At 29.3% G+C, this 20471-nt stretch overlaps 2 protein-coding genes across 5 annotated transcripts; one reads left to right on the top strand and one right to left on the bottom strand.

Annotated features, from left to right (window-relative positions):
• Positions 1-3806: 3806 nt before the first annotated feature.
• LOC114424595 (transcription elongation factor SPT6 homolog) lies at positions 3807-8412 on the bottom strand. 4 transcript variants are annotated; one of them, XR_003669032.1, is made up of 8 exons: positions 8234-8412; positions 7542-7628; positions 6870-6957; positions 6654-6770; positions 6391-6517; positions 5852-5938; positions 4129-5750; positions 3807-4003 (listed from the first exon to the last, which is right to left on the bottom strand). XR_003669032.1 is itself a non-coding variant. In XM_028391464.1 (6 exons), exons 3-6 carry the CDS (start codon positions 6670-6672, stop codon positions 5700-5702), a joined length of 270 nt encoding a protein of 89 aa, XP_028247265.1. In that variant the 5' UTR covers positions 6673-6770; positions 6870-6957; positions 7057-7415; the 3' UTR covers positions 3807-5699. The 4 variants fall into 4 exon arrangements, 1 of the variants encoding a protein (XP_028247265.1); XR_003669031.1 differs by having other exon boundaries at positions 3807-5750; positions 8230-8412; XR_003669030.1 differs by having other exon boundaries at positions 3807-5750.
• Positions 8413-9506: 1094 nt separating this feature from the next.
• On the top strand, positions 9507-12188 carry LOC114421173 (transcription factor bHLH91-like). The gene is made up of 3 exons (XM_028386996.1): positions 9507-10158; positions 10676-11080; positions 11819-12188. Exons 1-3 carry the CDS (start codon positions 9514-9516, stop codon positions 11909-11911), a joined length of 1143 nt encoding a protein of 380 aa, XP_028242797.1. The 5' UTR covers positions 9507-9513; the 3' UTR covers positions 11912-12188.
• Positions 12189-20471: the final 8283 nt, after the last annotated feature.

Genomic DNA, 20471 nt, shown 5'->3' with positions numbered 1-20471 from the left:
TTTTTATTTCAAAAGAATATAGGGAATATATATACCACACATATCTTGAATATGGGAAATATATATACCACACACATCTTGAAGAATATAAAAGAGAGAAAAATGTATGTGTGATGATAAAAAAAAAGTCTAGTAACCAATAGAAAAAAAAATCTAACAAAATCTCAAGGATTTTGGTGAGATTGTTTGATAGATATTTTATATTAAAAAGTCTAATGAAATCTATCGAAACCCTTCTTAAAAAAAATAATCCATTGGAATTTGTATATTTTTAATACCAAAAGACTTTTTATAAGTTATAAAAAATCTTAATTGAATATCATCGAATTTTGTTATCTTCCTTAAAAATTCTTAAAAGTTTTAATTAAATATCACGAGACTTATTTATAATATTTAAAAATTCTAAATGAATACCATAAGACTTTTTTACAACAAAAAAAGAGTCTTTTAAAATCCTTTAAAATCCTAATCCAATACATTCCCCTAAATCTTAAATATTAAGCTAACCTTTGCTTCGAATATAACCAAATTTTTAATAAAATTATCTTGTTATCCCCGTAAATATTGTTTAGTAGATTGTGTAAGTTGAAACAATGAAACCCATAGCTCTATTTTTAGATACTTCAGTTGCACATGTGAGCAAGCATGAACAAGAGCCATGTGTACTAAATGTGAGAGCAACATGCAATGCATAGTTGAAACAGTCAACTAAAGAGTGAACCTAAGCTTACTACAAGATGCAAGACCAGCGTGCAACAATCTATATGCACATTAGAAATAGCATATTAGCACGGTATGCAGTGATTTTAGCATAGAGAACCAAAGTCTTGGACCCTGGTAAATGTGATTGTGCCTTTAATATGAGAAATTGCATTTCGTTTGTAACTAGTTTTGTACAAATTCAATATAGTTTAAGATTGGTTTAATGACATCAATTTTGAATTAACCATATATCTAATCTAATAAGTTAACCAAAAATCAACAAGAGTTGATCCAATAGGTAAGAAACTCATTCTAATATGATGTGGTTTGATTCTAGTTATCCATATGAAAATCTTATTGATGAATAGTCTATAAATATCTTTGTAAGTATTTTTTGAACCTTGAGATATGTTAGTCCCCGTGAGTTTCCAAAATCCAATTCACCTAAACTTTTATTTCAGAAAAAAAAATTAACCAAACTAACTTTAAATGGGTCTAATCACCCAAATCAGTCCAGTTTTAATAATAAAGAGAAATATTTTTAATTACAAGTGATTTAGTAAAATGGTTTAAATGACACTATAATTTAATCCAATTTTGATTTAGTAAATGCTTTTAACTTATATTGTCATGATTAAAAAAAGAATTTAATTAAAGTGGACTGAGATAGTAAAATTAAACTCTTGAAAAATTCCAAATTTCTCCAAGAGGATTGTGCACCCAAACATACTGCCACTTTAAGTTCATCCTCTCAGACCTATATAACCATTTATATATTAAACTAGTATGCAATCCGTGCATACGCACTGGTCGCTTGATTAAGGCAAAATTCTAAAGTTTGATATTCATCTCATAAAAGATAATATGACCAGAATTACCCAAACTGTAATGCAAATTAATTTAGCATTGATATGAAGCATCGAAAAAAGGCTAACTACTTATATACTATCATCTACAACTAATTAACTTGTCCAACATGATAAGAACTCATGAAATAATGTTAATTTCATAGTAGTTTCACTTTCTACACAACAATGCAATTACAAAAGGGTTCTTTTATAGCTATCATGCAGCTACTCTAGGACGCAAATTCTGGTGATGCCAATGTAACACTGAGTGAATTCTTGCTCTCCTAGAAAGATCAGTCGAGTAACTAATGGAATGAATGAAACAGAAAGTGTTAAAAAGGCAAACAACAGAAGCGTATGTCAGCACTGAATAATGGATCAGTATGGACACAATAGAAAGAAACCCACAGTAATCTATCTTATAAGTTTTGGAACAAAAACATTACTTATCTATGTTTCATGATTTAATCATGAGGTTCAAACATAATAAAGAAAATAAATGTTTAAAACTAAAAGGGGTTAAAAAGAAAAAAGAAAGTGTAGTCAAATTGAGAATTGAAATTTTAAATAAGTCAAATAGTTTTTTTTTATAAACACATGGCATCATGTCAATTATAATACAAATTATTCCATATTTACATTTTTCAGGTCAGATAATAATAAGTTGATTGTTAATTTACAGTTAAACAACTTAAATTTAAAGGAGAACACAAAAGAATAGGACTCACCACCATCCCTTTGGCATTTTTCTCATTGTCATTCAAACTAAGAAATTATAGAAGAATTAAGACTACATAATAATAATAATAATAATAATAATAATGCATGAAAAAATTTTAAAAAATTAAATTCAAGTGAAAAATGAGAGGAACACTAATGTCTTAAAATCCCGTGTTGTCCTGACCTATGCATGGTGGAGAGAAGGGATCACAAAAGAGATAATGTCATATATGTCTATCATTTATAACATATAAAAGAAAGAAAATATGATAAAAATGACATAAAATGAAAGAAAAAATAATTATCTTTTAGTGATATTGCATCTCCCGTTGCACATTCACTCAACAAAACAACAATTTATTTTCTGATTAGAAAACAAACTAAGAAACTATAGAAGAATAAATACTTAATAATAATAATAATAATAAGAAGAAGAAGAAGAAGATATAGGAAATAATGTTTGGCTTTGTTTCATTATTATTATTATTATTATTATCATTATTATTATTATTATTATCATCATCATCATCATCATGTAGGCTCTGTTCTAGTGTAATTTTTTAGTCTGAAAGCAAATAAAAAAGGATTAGAGAAGAAAATAAATTATAAGTCTAATATCTCAACTTTATGATTAATTTTTTTCCTTGAGACACACAACAATCAGAAGTTATGAACTAAGCAGGAATAGCCACAAAAACCATGAAGAATTAACAAAATCTTACCTTCAAGTAGATGTCTATAGCTCTGTACAGACCATCATGATTTGGTCTAGCAAAATCAGGAATGGACTGTGATTAGAAGTTGAAATACAGAGTGCAATGAATAGAATTTTATCAGGTAATGGTAGCTATAGAGCTTCAGATATTTCTCTCCATTTAACACTTTCTTCAACAAAGAATCAGGAACCCGAGAAATGTAAGAGCCATATCTCTTATCTGTCTTAGTAATATTGTCATACCTTCAAAACAAAAGTAAAATAAAACAAAAATAGGATCACATCTATCAAATTATTGCACCAGATTTCACAAACAACCTCAAAACAGTCAAAATTAGAAGGTGAAAAGAAAAAGAAAGGATGAAGCACAATACTGAGAATTGAGAACATCATTAACTATTAACAAATATACTTGGGCTTTAATATCCTTGTCCAACGCCAAAGACCCCCCTTCCTCTTTGTTCACATATTCTAGATCTATCCCCTTAATTATCCAAAGGTTCTCCACTATTTGTCTACAGAGAGGTTGGTCCCTTCATTGCCACTAAATGCATACCTTCCTATTTCCTTTGTTTTGATGACCCTCTCATGAACATCAGTAGTAAACATGAAACAATGGAATTGCACAAAAAAAAAAATCATTTTTTTTGTTTTATTTTTTAGAAGAATAAAGAGGAAGAAATTGCACCAAAAAAAGTCACATGTCAAAAGAGAAATAAAACAAATGACAACTTTTAAGATTAAACTTATAGTATATTTATTGATATTGATTTATATTTTATCTTTTATATATATATATATATATATATATATTACTCAATACTTACAAAAATTACTTTGCTTAATTTCTTGGATCACCCAGTACTCAGTTTTTTTCCCTAACAAAGGAAATCAATTTTTTTTCACGTTGTCCCTCATCCAACAATGCATACTTCCAACTGTTCTCCTCAATGAAGTTCTTGTCTGTGTGACCTTCGATAATTTCCTTCCTCAAGTTGGTAACCCTGTCAATCACAGTCTGTACACATTTTTCTTACTAAATGTAGTATACCATCAATCACTATGTGATCATATTTTCAAAAATAAATAGTGTCTCTGTCAATTTTCCTTCCCTTCGAGCTATGAATGTGAGTATAAACTTACCATCCAAACATGAAGTCAAGGCCCCTACGTGCAGCATCTTGATCAGATTTCTCTTTAGAAACCGGCACATACCAGTCAGAATTCAAGATAATCCCTATTAAACCCTTTTGAGATGCTGCATACACACTTTTAAATATTTTGTCAATTTAATTACTAACAGCAGAAAATAGGAGAAAGTGATAAGATATTCTTAAAATAATGGATTATCATGTTCACTAAATTGGCGTTAAAAAAACTCAATTTTAAAAATTTAATTATGTACATCATCCTTTTCAATTTTTAACAACCATACTTTAATCTTATCTTCTTTTAAATTCTATTTTTATTTAAAAAAAAAGAGATACTATATATATCATATATGAATTTTAAAACCAAATTCATTTGTCTTGCAGGAACAGAAGGCTTTTCCCGCTATGTCACACTCACACCTCAACAGCTTGTCTTCTAACTGCTCCAGCTCCATGGAATTGGAGATTGGAGCTACTCATACAGATCAGACACTTGGTACATATGCTATATAATAATATTTACCTTTCATTTGTATATTACTATATTCTTATTTAGGCTTCATTTGTTGTTTCTTAGAATGCTAATGACTGACACCATTAGTTCTGCTTGTTTGTGAATTGTGATTTTAGAATGCTAATGACTGACACCATTAGTTTTACTTGTTTGTGAATTGTGATCTTAATTTGCTTATGCCTACACCAGAGCCTTGGTTTCCGTCTGATACATCTACTGGGTACCTTCAAGATGCCATTGCAGGCAGGGGCATTTGGTGCAAGGAGCAAAATTTACTATCCTGCTCTAAGGATCAAAAGGTTATATTAATTTGCTTAATTGTGTTATTCTTAGCAAAAGTTGTAATTGTCAAATTCTTATGGCTCAAAATTCATTATTTGGATAATCAGGTAGATGAATTTCCAATGTTTTCCACGACAACAGCCCATCCCCTTCATGGTATGTATGCTTTGGTATCTTTTTCAATCTATGTTCAGCAATTCCATTGTCAATTGATCATCAATCATCAATGTGTTCTTTTGTTTTTTGATTTTTGTTAACTGTTTGATGCAAATTCTGTGGCCAAGTGTATGAAGTTTGGTGATGGAGTATGGAGTTTTGTCAAGTCATAGTAATTGGAAAAAAAAAACATAGAGCATTATGTTAATATATAACTGATGCATCTCCTCACCACCTTTGTAGATTGTGGCTTTACACACCAAAAAAGGTTCGTCACTTCAAACCTATCATCATCACCACAAGGTGACACACATGAAGCTGCAATTCCACATGAGACAGTTAACTCTTTCTTACAAAATTATTCTTCAGAGAATATCTCCAAGCTCAGAATTCATTTATCCAAAAGTGATATATCTATAATTCATTCAGTGTGAAAGTAATTTTCCCACAACAATCAAGTACTGTCAATGTAAAACCAAAAGAATAGACCACCACAACCGGAGCATACCTTCATCATCACCAAATAAACTGCGTTTGAGGTTCTCCTCAGCAGTTCACCCAACTTTACCACTTCCAACAAACTCCTCCTCATCAGACAGCCCAGAGGGCTCCTACTCGGTACCCCTCCTGCCTTTTTTCAGCCGCTTAAACTTTTTGCTCTCCTTATGAATTATAAAAATTATTGTCAATAAATTTGTATATATAGCATGGTATTTATCCACTGAAAGGCAACATTAATAAAAAAAAAATTTGAAACACATACAAAAAATTCAAAACCTTCCGACGATGAATATTGATATTATTGTCCTCCAGCAATTCATAATCATCTTCATCAAGGACATACTCCTCCCTAAAATAGTGAGATTAATTTGTCAAATATGAATGTTAACATCATTGATGTTTACAATTTCAACCAAGTATAGACAAAAGCAAATAATAAAAAAGTCAATCCAATGTCGATCTCCCTCCAAAGGGACACAGAATGAACCAAGGGGTACCAGAGAAAAAAGGAAGGGCAGAAGCTAGCCATGCGCATTGTTGAACTTTTAAAAAAAAAATAAAAGACAGATTTATATGTAAGTATATTCAAACAACATGTGAATAGTTTTAAGGAAAAAACCTATCAGCTACTTGATGCAAGTGATTATCAAATAAATACACATACACACATACAAATATATCTAAATTAATAAAAAAATATTTTTATATTACCAATCATTGTGCTTTTTTTCTCTAAACATATAAGTTCATCAACTTCAACCACAAACAGAGGTAAAAAATACATTAGTGATAAAAACTGACTTTTTCTTCCTTTTCTTTTTCTTCTGTGGCTCATCATCAGATTTTGCTCTATCTTCTTCTTCATCCTCCTCTTCGTCCTCATCCACTATAAACCCGTCATTTTCATATTCATATTCATCCTGCCCTTCTGAAGTGAGGAGGAAAAGAAAAAGAGGATCAGCAACAATAATATGGCATAAAGCCCATGAAGGGATAATCCTATGGACATTATTATTGGCTACAGAAAATAATAAACCATCTTATAACACCGGCCAGGTGCAAACCTGCCATTTGCATAGCCATTATTGCTCACACTCCTCGGTTCATTCAAAGTAATCCAATGTTTCACCCTATTGCCAAATTCCTTGAAGCAAAGTTTAGCATAGTCCCTAAAATCATCTCTGCATGTTCATATGAATTATATATGTTTATCATATCATTAGATTTACTAAAAATTTGTCTCAACATTCTTACAATGGAAGGAAATTGATTTCACTTACACAATGTGAGGACTTAAAAAACCACCATACTCATCCTCTAAGACTTGGGGAACGTCCCAATGGAAAAGGATCACATACGGTTGCAGACCTGCATGATTTATGGTGATTATATATGATTAACAACCATATGGATAAGATATTAATCCAATGTAAAGAGTTATAGAAATAAATATTAATGAATTATGACCATTAGCCATGAGCTCATTGATGAGGTTGTTGTAGTAGTTTACTCCATGGTTTACACCTGCACTAAGTTTTTCTTAGTTGCTATGGAACACAAACTAAGAAAAAAAAATTATTTGGGTGGAATTTCAACAAAACTTGACTTACTCGGTAGTACCCTCAGAAGCTGGATCTTTAAACATATTTTTCAAACTACACTACCTCAAATAAGTCTCTAATACAATATTATAAATCTAAAACTGAAAATTGCTTGACAAACATCTGACCTATATATGGGTAGTGGAGATGGAGATTTCCCTATGATAAAGAAACTATCTGGTTGTGGTACTCTATTTTGAATTATACATATGCAGACTATATATATATATATATATATATATATATATGCCCATTGTTCACGCTCAAATTTTAAATTTTAGAACACTAACGTGTCTACAACATCAACACCTCACTGTCAACAGGTGAAAATTAGCTCAATTGAAACACTACCTTCGGTCACAGTCGAAGGAATTTCACCCACAAAAATCTTCTTCATTCGGAAGTCTTTTGAGTTCCAGCCAGCAGCTTAATCTCCACCTACAAACAAAATCATTCAATGCATCAGCTTTCATTTCCCTTTCGTTCTGTTCCCTCCTTTAAGTCTTTAATAATCAATACTCAAAAAGATTCAAAATTCAAACGCGTGTCAATTATCACATGCTTGCCATTGATAATGTGAGTGTCCTCAATCACTATATCTACCAAAGTTCTTGATGAATTGGGCTACACAAAATTATTAAAAAAAGATAGTTAATTACATGAATGTTCATTGGTAAAGCCGGAAAGAAAACAAACCAACACAATACAAATAAAAAACATTCACCAATCGTTGTTTCTCTCGCTAAACCCCCTATGAATATCTTTCTACAATCAATGGGTCTAGGGTAATTAGATAGAACCAAATCTAAGAAATTTCGAGAATACAATCAAGAAAAATTAATAACAACGTGGAGTTAATTAACACAAACTCAACGAAGAAAAACAAAAGGAACACAAAAGCAAGATAAACTAAGTTTCAAACAATTTCTTTGTTAATTTTTTGCTTTTTCTTTTTCTGGGGTGCATTTTCTAAGCAAAACGTGAAGAAGCAAAAAAAAAACACAAAAGGAATAGAAAGAAGAGTGAAAGGAAACAACACGAACTGGTGAGAGTGTTCCAAGTGGTTCTGTGAGATCCTCGTGTAGAGACCAAAGCGAGCAGCAAATGAAGAAGAAAAAGAGAGAATGCATTGCGAAAACTGGGTGGCTTTAGCATTCCGGAAAAATTTCAGTTTTCGAAAAAAAGAGAAAGAGATAAACGGAGGAAAGAGAAAGATTTAGGATTTGAGACAGATTATCAAGCAAAATTAAACGGAAGTTGAAATTCGTCAGTTTGAGAATGATACGTGGAGTTGACAGCAAAAAAAAAAAAGTTCAAAGCAAGACACATGACAACGAGGTGGCATAAAATCAAGCAAAGCTGGAGGGGCATAAAATGCCCAAAAAGCCAAGAAATTAGACACATGTCAACAGCTGAAGCATGAGCACAATAGCCTTTTTTCTATACATCTATTTTATAAGACTTAGTATAGATATATTTTACATCATAACATGGTCAATTTTTACTGATTTAAAAACAGTCTCACATTCTTGCTTTCTTGTAGGTACCTCATGCACAAGCATTGGCTACGAAGTTGATTTTTTTTTCATTTTCTTTTCAACATCACATATTTATAAATTTTAAATTTGAATATATTTTTGTCTCATAATTTAATATTTTTTAATTTTTGTCCCTATAAAGAAATTATTATAATTTTTATAAAATATTTTTTTTATCCTTAAAATGTTTTAGATAATATTTTAAATAATAAAAAAATATTTTGAACAGAACTTAAAGAAAAAAACTTGCATTAACATATTTTATAAAAATTAAAATGAAAAAAAAACTTACAAGAATAAAAATAAAAAAATAAATTATAGGAAAGAAATATATTTATGTCTAAAATTTATAATAGAAAAATAAAAAGCAAAAGCATCTTTGGGACGGGAAAGGAGAGTACGGAGGAGATCGTTTAGTGGGGTCCACATGAGGGGAATCTGCAGACCAGTTAACAGAAGGAGACCCATTTTGGTCATTTGGCACACTCACACCATTCCATTCCATCTTTGGCACACACTCGGAAAAGCCTTCACAATCTCTCAAACCTCAAAACCACCAACCAAGAGAATTCCACGTCCCACAACACAACAGGACCACTCTTATTTATTTTCTGTGTCATTCTCAAGTTTTGGATTAAGAATTCGAAGGGTGTGCTGCTCCTATTATTATTGGTTTGTTTTTTCTTCTCAATAATATATCATTGCTTTTAAAATAGTTTTGTTGACTCATTATTTCCTTTTCTTTGCAGACAAAAAGATCAATGAGTGTGTGGTGTGGTCCAAAAATGTACGAAGAAAGTAGTTGCTATGATGATCCCAATGCAATGGTTTCACAATCAGAGGGAGTTATGTCTGCCACACAGACCCACAACCACAACCACAACAACAACACCGCCTTTGCCTACTCTTATTCCAGTGGAGAAGATGCTGCAAATGCAAATGCTAACGCTGCAATAGCAATGGAAATCATTGCAGAACACCCTCAACAAAATCAATACAATTATAGCAACACCCCACTTGAGAATCATCACCAACTTCCTTATCCCACACCAACAGTACCAGATCTCCTTAACCTTCTCCACTTCCCAAACCCTATTCCAGGAGATAATAGCACAAACGTCTCCTCTGTCTCCTATGACCCTTACTTGCATCTCAACCTGCAGCAGCAACAACAACAACCTACCCTCAGAGACTTGCTTCCACACATGCCGGCTCTAAGTAATGATTTCCCCTTCGCTGGCCACGCCGTCGAAGGAGAAGGCATTCAAGGCTTTGGAAATGGAGTGGTGGACTTCACTCAAGATGTTGGGAAAAAGAGAGGTGGAAAAAGGACCAAGCAGTTCACTAGCACCATCACTGAGAAACAAAGGAGAGTGGATTTGAGCAGTAAATTTGATGCTTTGAAAGAACTCATCCCAAACCCCTCCAAGGTAATAATAATTAGATTTAAATATGTTTTTTTATTCGGATACGAATTCTGTTTGGTTTTGGGTGTTAATTAATTAGTGTTGGAAGAAAATATTCATTATGTGTGCCTTCAAATTCTCTGACAAAAAATAGTCATCAATGAAAAAAATATATATTTTATTTCTAATAAATATTTAATTTTTATGTTTGTTGCATGATAATTTTTTACTGTTGAATTTTTAATAAAATAATAATTTTATTTTTTATTTTTGATATTTTTTTAAGTCACAAATAAATTAATAAATTTTGTGTTTATTAAGAATTAAAAATATTAAAGTTTAAAAATAAAATTATCATTTTATTAAAAACTCAATGTAAAATAAGAATTTATTAAAGAACAAACACAGAAATAAAATATTTATTAGAAATAAAAATATATTTAAGTTTAATAATTATATAACATTTTCATCCTATTTAAACAAACACACAACAAAACAAGTGGTTGGTATGATAATGTTCTTTTTGTTTTGGAAACAAAAGAGTGATAGAGTATCAGTGGTAGGAGATGCTATTAACTACATCAGAGAGCTTAAGAGGACAGTGGAAGAACTCAAATTACTGGTGGAGAAGAAGAGGCATGATAAACAAAGGGTGATGATGAGGAGGAGGCACGAGGTTGAAGCTGATGAAGGTGACTTCTCCAACCTGCAGGAACCAGATCAATACAGTGAAAACTTAAGAAGTTCTTGGATACGGAGAAAATCCAAAGACACCGAGGTTGATGTGCGCATTGTTGACAACGAGGTCACAATTAAGCTTGTTCAGAGGAAGAAGATCGATTGCTTGGTGCATGTCTCGCACCTTCTCGATCAACTTAACCTTGATCTCCAACATGTTGCTGGTGGCCACATTGGCGATTTCTGCAGCTATCTCTTCAATACCAAGGTTTGTGTACATATGCAGAAAAGGCCACATTAATTGTGTTTGCTAATCATATAGATTTAGTTAATCCTTATTATTGTACAAATTCTATCTTTTAGTTTTTATACTTAAAATTCATCCCTTTTACTTCTTTTATATATATATATATATATATATATATATATATATATATATATATATATATATATATATATATATATATATATTATTTTTAATTCTTTTTAGTCTAGTTGCTATGTGTTATGGTAGGAATTAAAATAGATTAAAAATGCTATGTATAGGATTTAAAATAAATTAAAAATGGACGTGTAGAGATTACATTGAATAATTTTGGCTTAAATATTTATTTTTATAGTTTAGTATTTTTTATTTTTGTTTCTGTAATTTTTTTTCATTTTACTCTTTATAAAATGTGATTATTTTATCTTTTGTTCTTAAAGTATTTTAAATAATATTTTTTCATTATTTAAAACACTTTTTTTTATTATTTAAAGTATTTCAGTGAAAAAAAATAAAACAAATATATTTTATAAGAACTAAAATAATGTTTTTTCAGTGACAACAATTAAAAAAAACACTAAATTTCAAAGATATAAATATATTCAAACCAATAATTTTTAAATATAAGACTAAAAAGTAAAATTTGTGCAATATATACTAAACCAATAATTAAATCAAAATTATATCTGTGTGTTTGTTTTTGTGTTAACAAGAAGAATGGTTATTTTTGTGGTGGTGCAGATATGTGAAGGTTCATCACTTTATGCAAGTGCCATAGCCCACAAGCTCATTCAGGTCATGGACACAAGTTTTGCAGCAGCGTCACTCGCTTAATTAATATCATTGGGATCGCTTCAGCACCAAGAGTGCTGTGCTTCTTATTACCAAACTACTCGATTTTTGCTTCTTGTTTACCTGTTATTTTTCCTTACTCTTTGGTATCTCAGTATTTCTTAAATTTATCCTAGCTAGGTTCAAAGAATAGGTATATATATAGATGGAAACAAGAACTATATTAGTTTAATTGGTGTTCTTCTACTTTAAAATACTGACAGAATTACAAATATGTTTTAGGGAAAGATATCAAAGACGTGCACAACTTTTGGTTCAATGTTACGAGACCAGATTGCTTAGCAGACTTGCACAATAATGTTCGTACATAATTTTTTTTCTTTTTAAAATTATCATTTGTATGTTTACAATAGATATAAGTCTAAAGATTTGCACTAAATAGTTGATATATGTTAATCCTATGATTTTCAATATTTTAGTAAATATGACAACTTTAACAATGATAGTCAATTAGTTATCTTTAATTAATAAATTAGATCATTTGATTGATTTGATTTTTCAAATTAATTATTTATCAAAATTATTAACAGTAATATATTTTTAAATTTTTTTCATGCAATAAAGTATATATAATTATTTTTCTCTATTTATTATTTCTATAACAGTTTATTTCTAACACGTTAAAAAAATGCATTTATTAAAAAAATAAAAAATATAAATGTATGATGTAATTACTATATAAACTTTTTTATAAATGTATTATCTGTATTCTATATATATTGCAGTACCTCATTTTTATTTTCTAAATATTATTAATTAAATTTAAATAATTTCACTTTAAATTTGAATTGAATTTTAAAGCTATAAACCTATAGTCTTGATATACCAAATTTAATTGATAAACATGGATATTACTATTCTCCATTTTTATAATATTTATATAGAATATTTAATTGATAAACATGGATATTATTATTCTTCCTTTAAATATTTATTTTCATAACTTTTCATTAATTTAATTTTTTATCTATTTAATTTTAAATAATAAAACAAAAATATTTTTTTAAAAATAATTCTTAAAATACATTATTTCAGAATTTAAGAATAGAGATATTTTATTTCTTATAGTATATTTTATTGAAAATTATAAATACTCAAGTAGTGTATCTAAAACTCTTTTTCCTTCTATTTAATTTTAAAAAATTAACAAAATAATTTTATAAACTTTAAAAAAAATGATATAGCGGATATTTTGTGACATATAACTGCCTACACTATCGATTTACATTTTGTTTGAATAATTTTTCATAAATATTTTTAAAATAAGAAATAAAAATAAAATAATTTTCTTTTATAAACTAAAAAATAATAATAATATTTTTTTGAAAATCAAAATAAGAACTTTTACAAAAAAAAAGTATACATGTTTTTTAATAACTTTTTATTAATTATTTGACGTTTGGTCAATCTGGTTTTAACGTTCAGACTAGTATTGATTATTTAAGCATTTTTAATTTTTTTAAGAGGAGTGATAATAAGCTTTTTTATACACTTTTTAATATTTTAAATTTTATTAAAATTAAATTTATTAAAAAATTATAATATTACAAGTGAAATTCATTGAAAAAATAAGACTCGCACAAATTTATAATTTTAAATAAATTTTAAATGCCAAAAGAAAAAGTCAATCAATAGATGGGAAGGTAGTGAGAGGATTTGAGGAGTGTTGGCAACCCATTTTTTTATAAACTTACTAATATACAATTTATTATTCTATCATAATGCCGTAACATTGAATCTTTTAAAATTGCTACAAAGTTGAAACTGACAGTGAATTTTTTTTTTAAAAAAAAATTAAACATGACATTATCCAATTTTACAAAGAAGATCAAAAGGGGTTAAAAATTATAACTATAAGAAGCAAACTTGTATAGGACTTAATGGAAAAGATGTTGTATCTATAAAGACAAAAAGGATAATTAAGCCTAAAATAAAATACTAACCGTGAAATTTAGTAAAAGTGATTAATCTCCTCTAAGAGAGACAACCCGTAAGAGACACAATCACGTTTGGTCATGAAAGATATATGTGATAAAATAAAAAATTAACCGGGTCTAGAGAGGGGCAATCTGGGGCCTTAGCCCTCCTCCCTCTCAAGATGACTCATTTATTTGTTTAAAATATGATGTGTAGGTGTATTGTCTTGTGCAATGGTTCTTAAAACTGCATATTGTCATGCGACACTCTTAAATTTTATTGGCTACAATCATTTAAAAATAACTGTATATAATATTGACCTTGAAACACTATAAGAGCCATAAAATATAGAACATAATTTAATGTCCGTTGTATTTTCTTCTTACTTAGAAACATTAAGAATTCAAAGATGTGACCTTTTCATTTGTCACGCTGATCATAAGTTATATTTTCTATATATAAAATAAATATACTTCATATAGATATTATATTATTATTTTGTCATAAATATGTATCATTATTATTTGTTATACGATTTCATAACTTTCAGTATATAAAATGACATTGTTCTTTTTTTAGTTTTATTTATTATTATTGTATATAAAGAAGTCTAACTCATAATTGAATGATGTGCTTGAGTGGTAAACTCATTGATAGCCAAAGTTTGATTCCTAAAAATAAAAAAAGGTTTGATTGTTATTACATTCATAAGTTTAATGAGCAATATCGAGATTGAACTATAATATCGAGATTCTTTAATGAGCAATATTTTAAATAATTGTAAAGTGACAAAAAAAATAATTTAAGCCTCCCTTTGATAGATTTCTAGATCAGTCAATGAGGCTAGAATTATTTCTTATGAAGTATTTCCCATCCCTTCCTTCTACTTATATGACCACATAGATGTTTAACCTAGCTGATTGGACCATCATAGCAATTACTAAAGCTACTAAACGTGTTCACCATTTATTTACGCTGGACTACAATACAAATTTATCTCGTATTTATCTATGCTATAATCTAATCTTTTAAGGTTATATTTTTTTTTCCCTAGGTTAGAGATCTGGAGTGTATCCCAACTCATCAGATCACAAACTTTTAAGGCTTTGTTTGTCATAAAAAAACTCTAATTTTTTTCTATTTGTTTATTTTATCAATATTATACTTATTATTATGTTTGATCTAACTTATACTTGTTTTCCTATTTGTTTAAGTTTTTATTATAATGTTATACTTGAAAAGATTAAAAAAAAGGAAGAAAATAAAAATTAAATTATATTTTGGATAAATAATCATTTTCGTATAAAACATTGACAAATTCATCCTTAAATGTGTCAAATAGACCCTTTTATTAATAATAAAGTTAAGAGATATATAGATTGTTGTATTTTTTTTCCACTTTCAGATACTAAAATTTAAATTTTCATATTTTGAGAATAAATTTATTAACGCTTTACACATTCAAAAATAAAAATTACTATTTACCCTTTGAGCATATTTTTATATCTAATTAGTTGGTGACCCGTGCGTGACAGTTGATTCTTTATTTTTTATTATATAATAGGAATAAAATGAAATATATTATGAAACAACAAAGAAACTTACTATTTATAATAATACTGTGCTTGAAATTATAAAATATTAATGATAAATGCTAATTTCTATAATCCTTTTTTCATACATTGACGGTATATTTACTGTTTGGTTTCTTATATATAAAAGAGGTTAGACATTCACCAGAAGTAAAAGAAAACAATGATTTGGTCCAAAAAAACCAAACATATAAGAGAAAGAAATACATGATAAAGATTACATGAAATAAAAGAAAAAAAGTTACCTTTCTGATTAGAAAACAAATTAAGAAATTATGGAAGAATAAAACCTACATAATAATAATAATAATAATAATAATAATAATAATAATAATAATAATAATAATAATAATAATAATAATAAGAGATAGGAAATAATTGTTTGTTAGTTTGTTTTCTAATCAGGAAAAAAATAAAAAGGATTAGGGAAGAAAACTTGCGAATTATTTTTGTTTAGTTTCTTTTTCCTTAGTATTATTATTATTATTATTATTATTATTATTATTATTATTATTATTATTATTATTATTATTATTATTATTATTATTATTATGTAGGCTTTGTTCTTCTATAGTTTCTTAGTTTGTTTTCTAACCGGGGGAAAAAAATAAAAAGGATTAGGGAAAAAAATTTGGAAATTATTTTGGTTTTGCTTGTATATGTCTGATAAAAAAAATAAAACATTAAAAAGGATATATAATAAGTTGACAAATTAATAAAATAAAAAATAAACACACTTGCTAAAGTTAAATTAACTACACATAATAATAATAATAATAATAATAATAATAATAATAATAATAATAATATGACTAATAACATGAATCTATTTTTAAAATATCATATGAATCTAATTATTATTACAAAACTTGATTTAGAAGACAAATTTGAATCAGGGATGAAAGTCATTATTTTGAAAGTCATTATTCTATTATGTGCATTCACACTGAGATATCAAAATAAACATTTCAACAGAATATATAACGAAAACTTAAAAGTATATATCAGCTTACTCCTCCATGGGCCAAAGCAATGACCATGATTGTTGCCGCTTTCGTGACCCATGACAGTGACGGATCCAAGACCCTAAGTCAGCGGGGGATAAATTATAAAAAATAAAATTAGTGGGTTCAATTATATAAATATAGATGAAATAAAATACAAAAATATAAGATTTTATCTACAAATTTGATGAATTTTAGAAAATGAGAGGGTGCAAGTGCACCTCCTGGAGGCAACGTAGGTCCGCCACTGACCCATGAAAAAGGATTCCACATAAATCATAAAAACTTTAAAATCTTGTTTTCCGGCAAAATTCATACAAAAACTCAGGAGAGAAACTAAATCTGAAAATAGAAACCAATCATAAACACTATAAATATCAACATACTTTTCGAGACTCCAATAATTGTGTCCTAAGTTTGACTATTTTTGCCTTGAGCTGCCCGAGATGATACTCTGTAGCCATAATAATAATAACAACAACAACAAAAATAACAACAATAACACAAATAATATCAGTAAAAGGCAAGAATATTGATCATTGTAGATCAAAGCGCTAAAGATTTTACACCAGCAAAGGAAAAACCATCTCGAGCCTTTAACAAATGGGAATAGAAGCTCTTGAAATTACGCTCAGAACCTAACCAAGCAAAAAAAAGAATCCAAAGAAGCAGAAAAATAAAAAAAAGGTTTCGAAGAAGCGCAATGCTTTTCTTTAAACTTGGACGAAGCAACCAGAAAGCTTAACAAAACACAAATCTAGGAGCTTCTACCTATGTATTAAAACAAAAAGATAAAATTAAAACTCATGGAGAGTTTAGTAAGGGAACTCGACAAAATAGCCTCGTAAAATAAAACTCATGGGGTGCCTCCTCACAAAGGGGGTCGCAATGACCAGGCCTGGGCGACTGTTTATCAAAAACATAGGTCTCCACAAAGTCGTAAGACCATTTATGGGGGCTTAGATGTAATCTGGAATATGAGAGATGTTTAATGAAAGGAAAATGGACCCCATTTGGATAAAATAGCTACTTTCTTTAGACACCTTTTTTTCCCCCTAGATTTTCCACAACCTATTTAAGTGGTTCAGCTACTTTCCACGTTTAATAGTTTTGTTCTTTTGTAGTTTTATTTATTGGTAAATATTCGTCAGCCTACTTTAGCAACATGTAGCAAAAAGTATTTGATTATCTTCTTAAGTGGTTGATCTTATGTCTAACAAAACATATTTGATTGTCTCTATCATCCCTTCTGGTATCACTATGGTAGATATTAGTGTATTGGTTATTATTAGTGGCCCCTTTTTTTCTAACTTACATTTTATGATCTAATTGGGTGTTAATTCTTAATGTCGAGTAGATACATGATCTTGGAAAGAAGATTTGGACATCAAAGGGAGAAGAAAAAGAAGCTGCCAAGAAGGAGTTCATAAAGGCCCTTAAATTGTTGGAGGAACAACTGGGAGATAAGAGTTATTTTGGAGGAGACAATATTGGCACTCATTATTTATTTAGCAAGCATCAGGTTTTTATTTTTGCAAACCCTCCTTCTGTCAATACTCAGTACGAATCTAACAAATTAATCATAATCCTCTTGTAGACTATGTTCTTTTTTTTCTGCCTCAAAAGAAGACATATAAATCATTTTTCTTATTTTTTTACAGAAGTAGAAACCAAATCAATTATTCCTAAAAAGAACTAATAAAAGAAATACAGAAAATTAATTAGTTGACAAAAAGAAGGAAAATGCCATGAGATCATACACCTATATTTCAAAGGGAATGACTAAAAACAAAACCAAAAAAGTTCATCTCATATCCGCAAAAAAAATTCTCCGGGATTTATTTTGGCTTGGTGAGAATGAAAAAGCAATTTCATTTTGAATGGAACTTCCTGGGTGGCATTGAATACTGCAAGGCAAAGACATGGCAATAGCATTTTGTATCAGTAACCAAACCGAATGCTTGAATTAAGTTACTACTAATTACTTGATTATTACCATCCCCATATGATGCCATAGTGAGAGGCAGGGAAATAATCTTCAGAGAAATTTTATTGATATCATTCAAAGTGATTCCATCTACTACTACATTTAAGAACCGCTCCAGTGGCTTCCTGAAATGGGTAACCTCACAAATTCTCATATTACAATTTAAGTTAATGATTTAAGTGATATTTCTTGAATTGAAGTAGCAACAGGAGAATTTAAGTGAAAAGGGAAAAAAAGTTGGGATTGAAGAATGAGAGAAAAAATAGAAAGGCCTCTGATTGATTAAATACCTTTCTCCATAAGTCAATACTTGTCTTTCTATATCCTCTAATGCAGTCATCTGCAAAAGCAATGAGTTTTGAAACACATGACGTACTATATGAAATCAAACCAACCCAATTCCCCTTTCTAGATGTGACAGAGCGTGTAGAGAAATCCAGAATCGATCATAACATAGAAGGAAGCAAAGATGCAAGAGAGACATATTATTTTTAATTCAAGTACGGAGGGAAAAGTAAATGAAAGAAATTCCATATAAACAAAAGTAAAAAGTTTAGCACATCCGAGAGAGATATTCTTCTATGGGTCGTTTGCAAATACATTGCCATTATTGAGGACAACAGTTGGAGATTAATGGAGCAATGCTTTAGAACAATGAAAAAGTCAAGTAGAAAAAAACTTGCTAATCATGTTTTAGTGCAGAGAGAGAGAGATGAAACAACAATGAAAAAGAAGTGGAGTAGGAGAAAGAGGTTTGGTCTTCGAGAAGTAGTGCAAAGAAAGAGATGAAGTGTATTAATTTGTGAAAAACTTCCCTCAAAAGCTAAACTTGCCTTCCAATGTTGTTGTAGTCTCTTCGGTAAGTGCAGAAAAAAAATATGCTAAAGTCAAATCAATCATTGTACCACTACATCTCTCATGATCATAATAATAATAATAATAATATATAAACAATATAGTGGCTATTAGGTCCTTTATGTGCTGACTTCACATATCTATTATGAGTATTCCTTTTCAACATAAAATTCTCCAATAGAAATGGTCTCTTTTTAGTTTCTTAATATATATAAACATTACTTCATCCAAATCTAGCTAGAGGCAATAAACCATCTTACCAATGACAGAAACCACATTAAAATATGTAGACTTACATCCATTTCAATATTAATTTTGCAAAGCATTTTAAAATCTTCTTCCCCTTCACCTAATATTCATTCTAACTTCATCAGTCATCATCATCAAATTTAATGCAACATACATTATATTGGAGAACATAGAGGAAAGGGAAACTGGGGGCACACCTCCAATAATCCAAACAGCGAGAGCATGGGACCTGGTATTTACGGTCCCTCCACACATTATTTTTCTATATTTTATCATCTCAACAGAAAAATTGCTAATATATTTTATTGTCTCAATAGAAAAATTGCTAAATTCAAATTAATGTATAATCAGAGGAGGGAGAGAGAGGCGAATTTTGGTGGGTAAGCCTACAGGTCACTTGGTCTATTTTCCTCCTAAGAATAAAACCAAACATTATTAAAATAAAATATATAAGTAAAAGATAAATCTTAATTTACAAACTGATATTTTAAAGCTAAATTAGACCCAAGTCTACATTTTTAAAATTTTCTTGAAGTTTCTAACGTTGATGCATTGCAGAGTTCCTAATAACCCTCAACCAAAGGTAAAATACCGGATTTGCCTTGACATGACTGCAATTATATGTAGATTAAGGAGGTCAAGAAGAAGATGAAAGGAAAGGTCAACACTTCAAGCATATCTGGAAACTGACTAAGACACCAAGTGGAGCCATGATCTAATTTTTCTTTCAATTTCTTATAATTTATATTCACCAGCCATAGATACACAAAAAAAAGAGTACAATTAGCCTTGGTATAGTTTGGTTGTTTGTACTTATATTTTTTATTGTTTGAAGGATCTTGTGGTAACATTACCTCACGGCAAATGGCGGGCCTACATTAGATTGAGGGTGTGCACTTGCACCCCCTCATTTTTAAAAATCCACCAATAAATTTTCT

Source organism: Glycine soja, chromosome 8 (assembly GCF_004193775.1).
Source record: "Glycine soja cultivar W05 chromosome 8, ASM419377v2, whole genome shotgun sequence".
Lineage (NCBI taxonomy): Eukaryota > Viridiplantae > Streptophyta > Magnoliopsida > Fabales > Fabaceae > Glycine > Glycine soja.
This window is presented reverse-complemented; position numbering and strand designations above follow the sequence as displayed.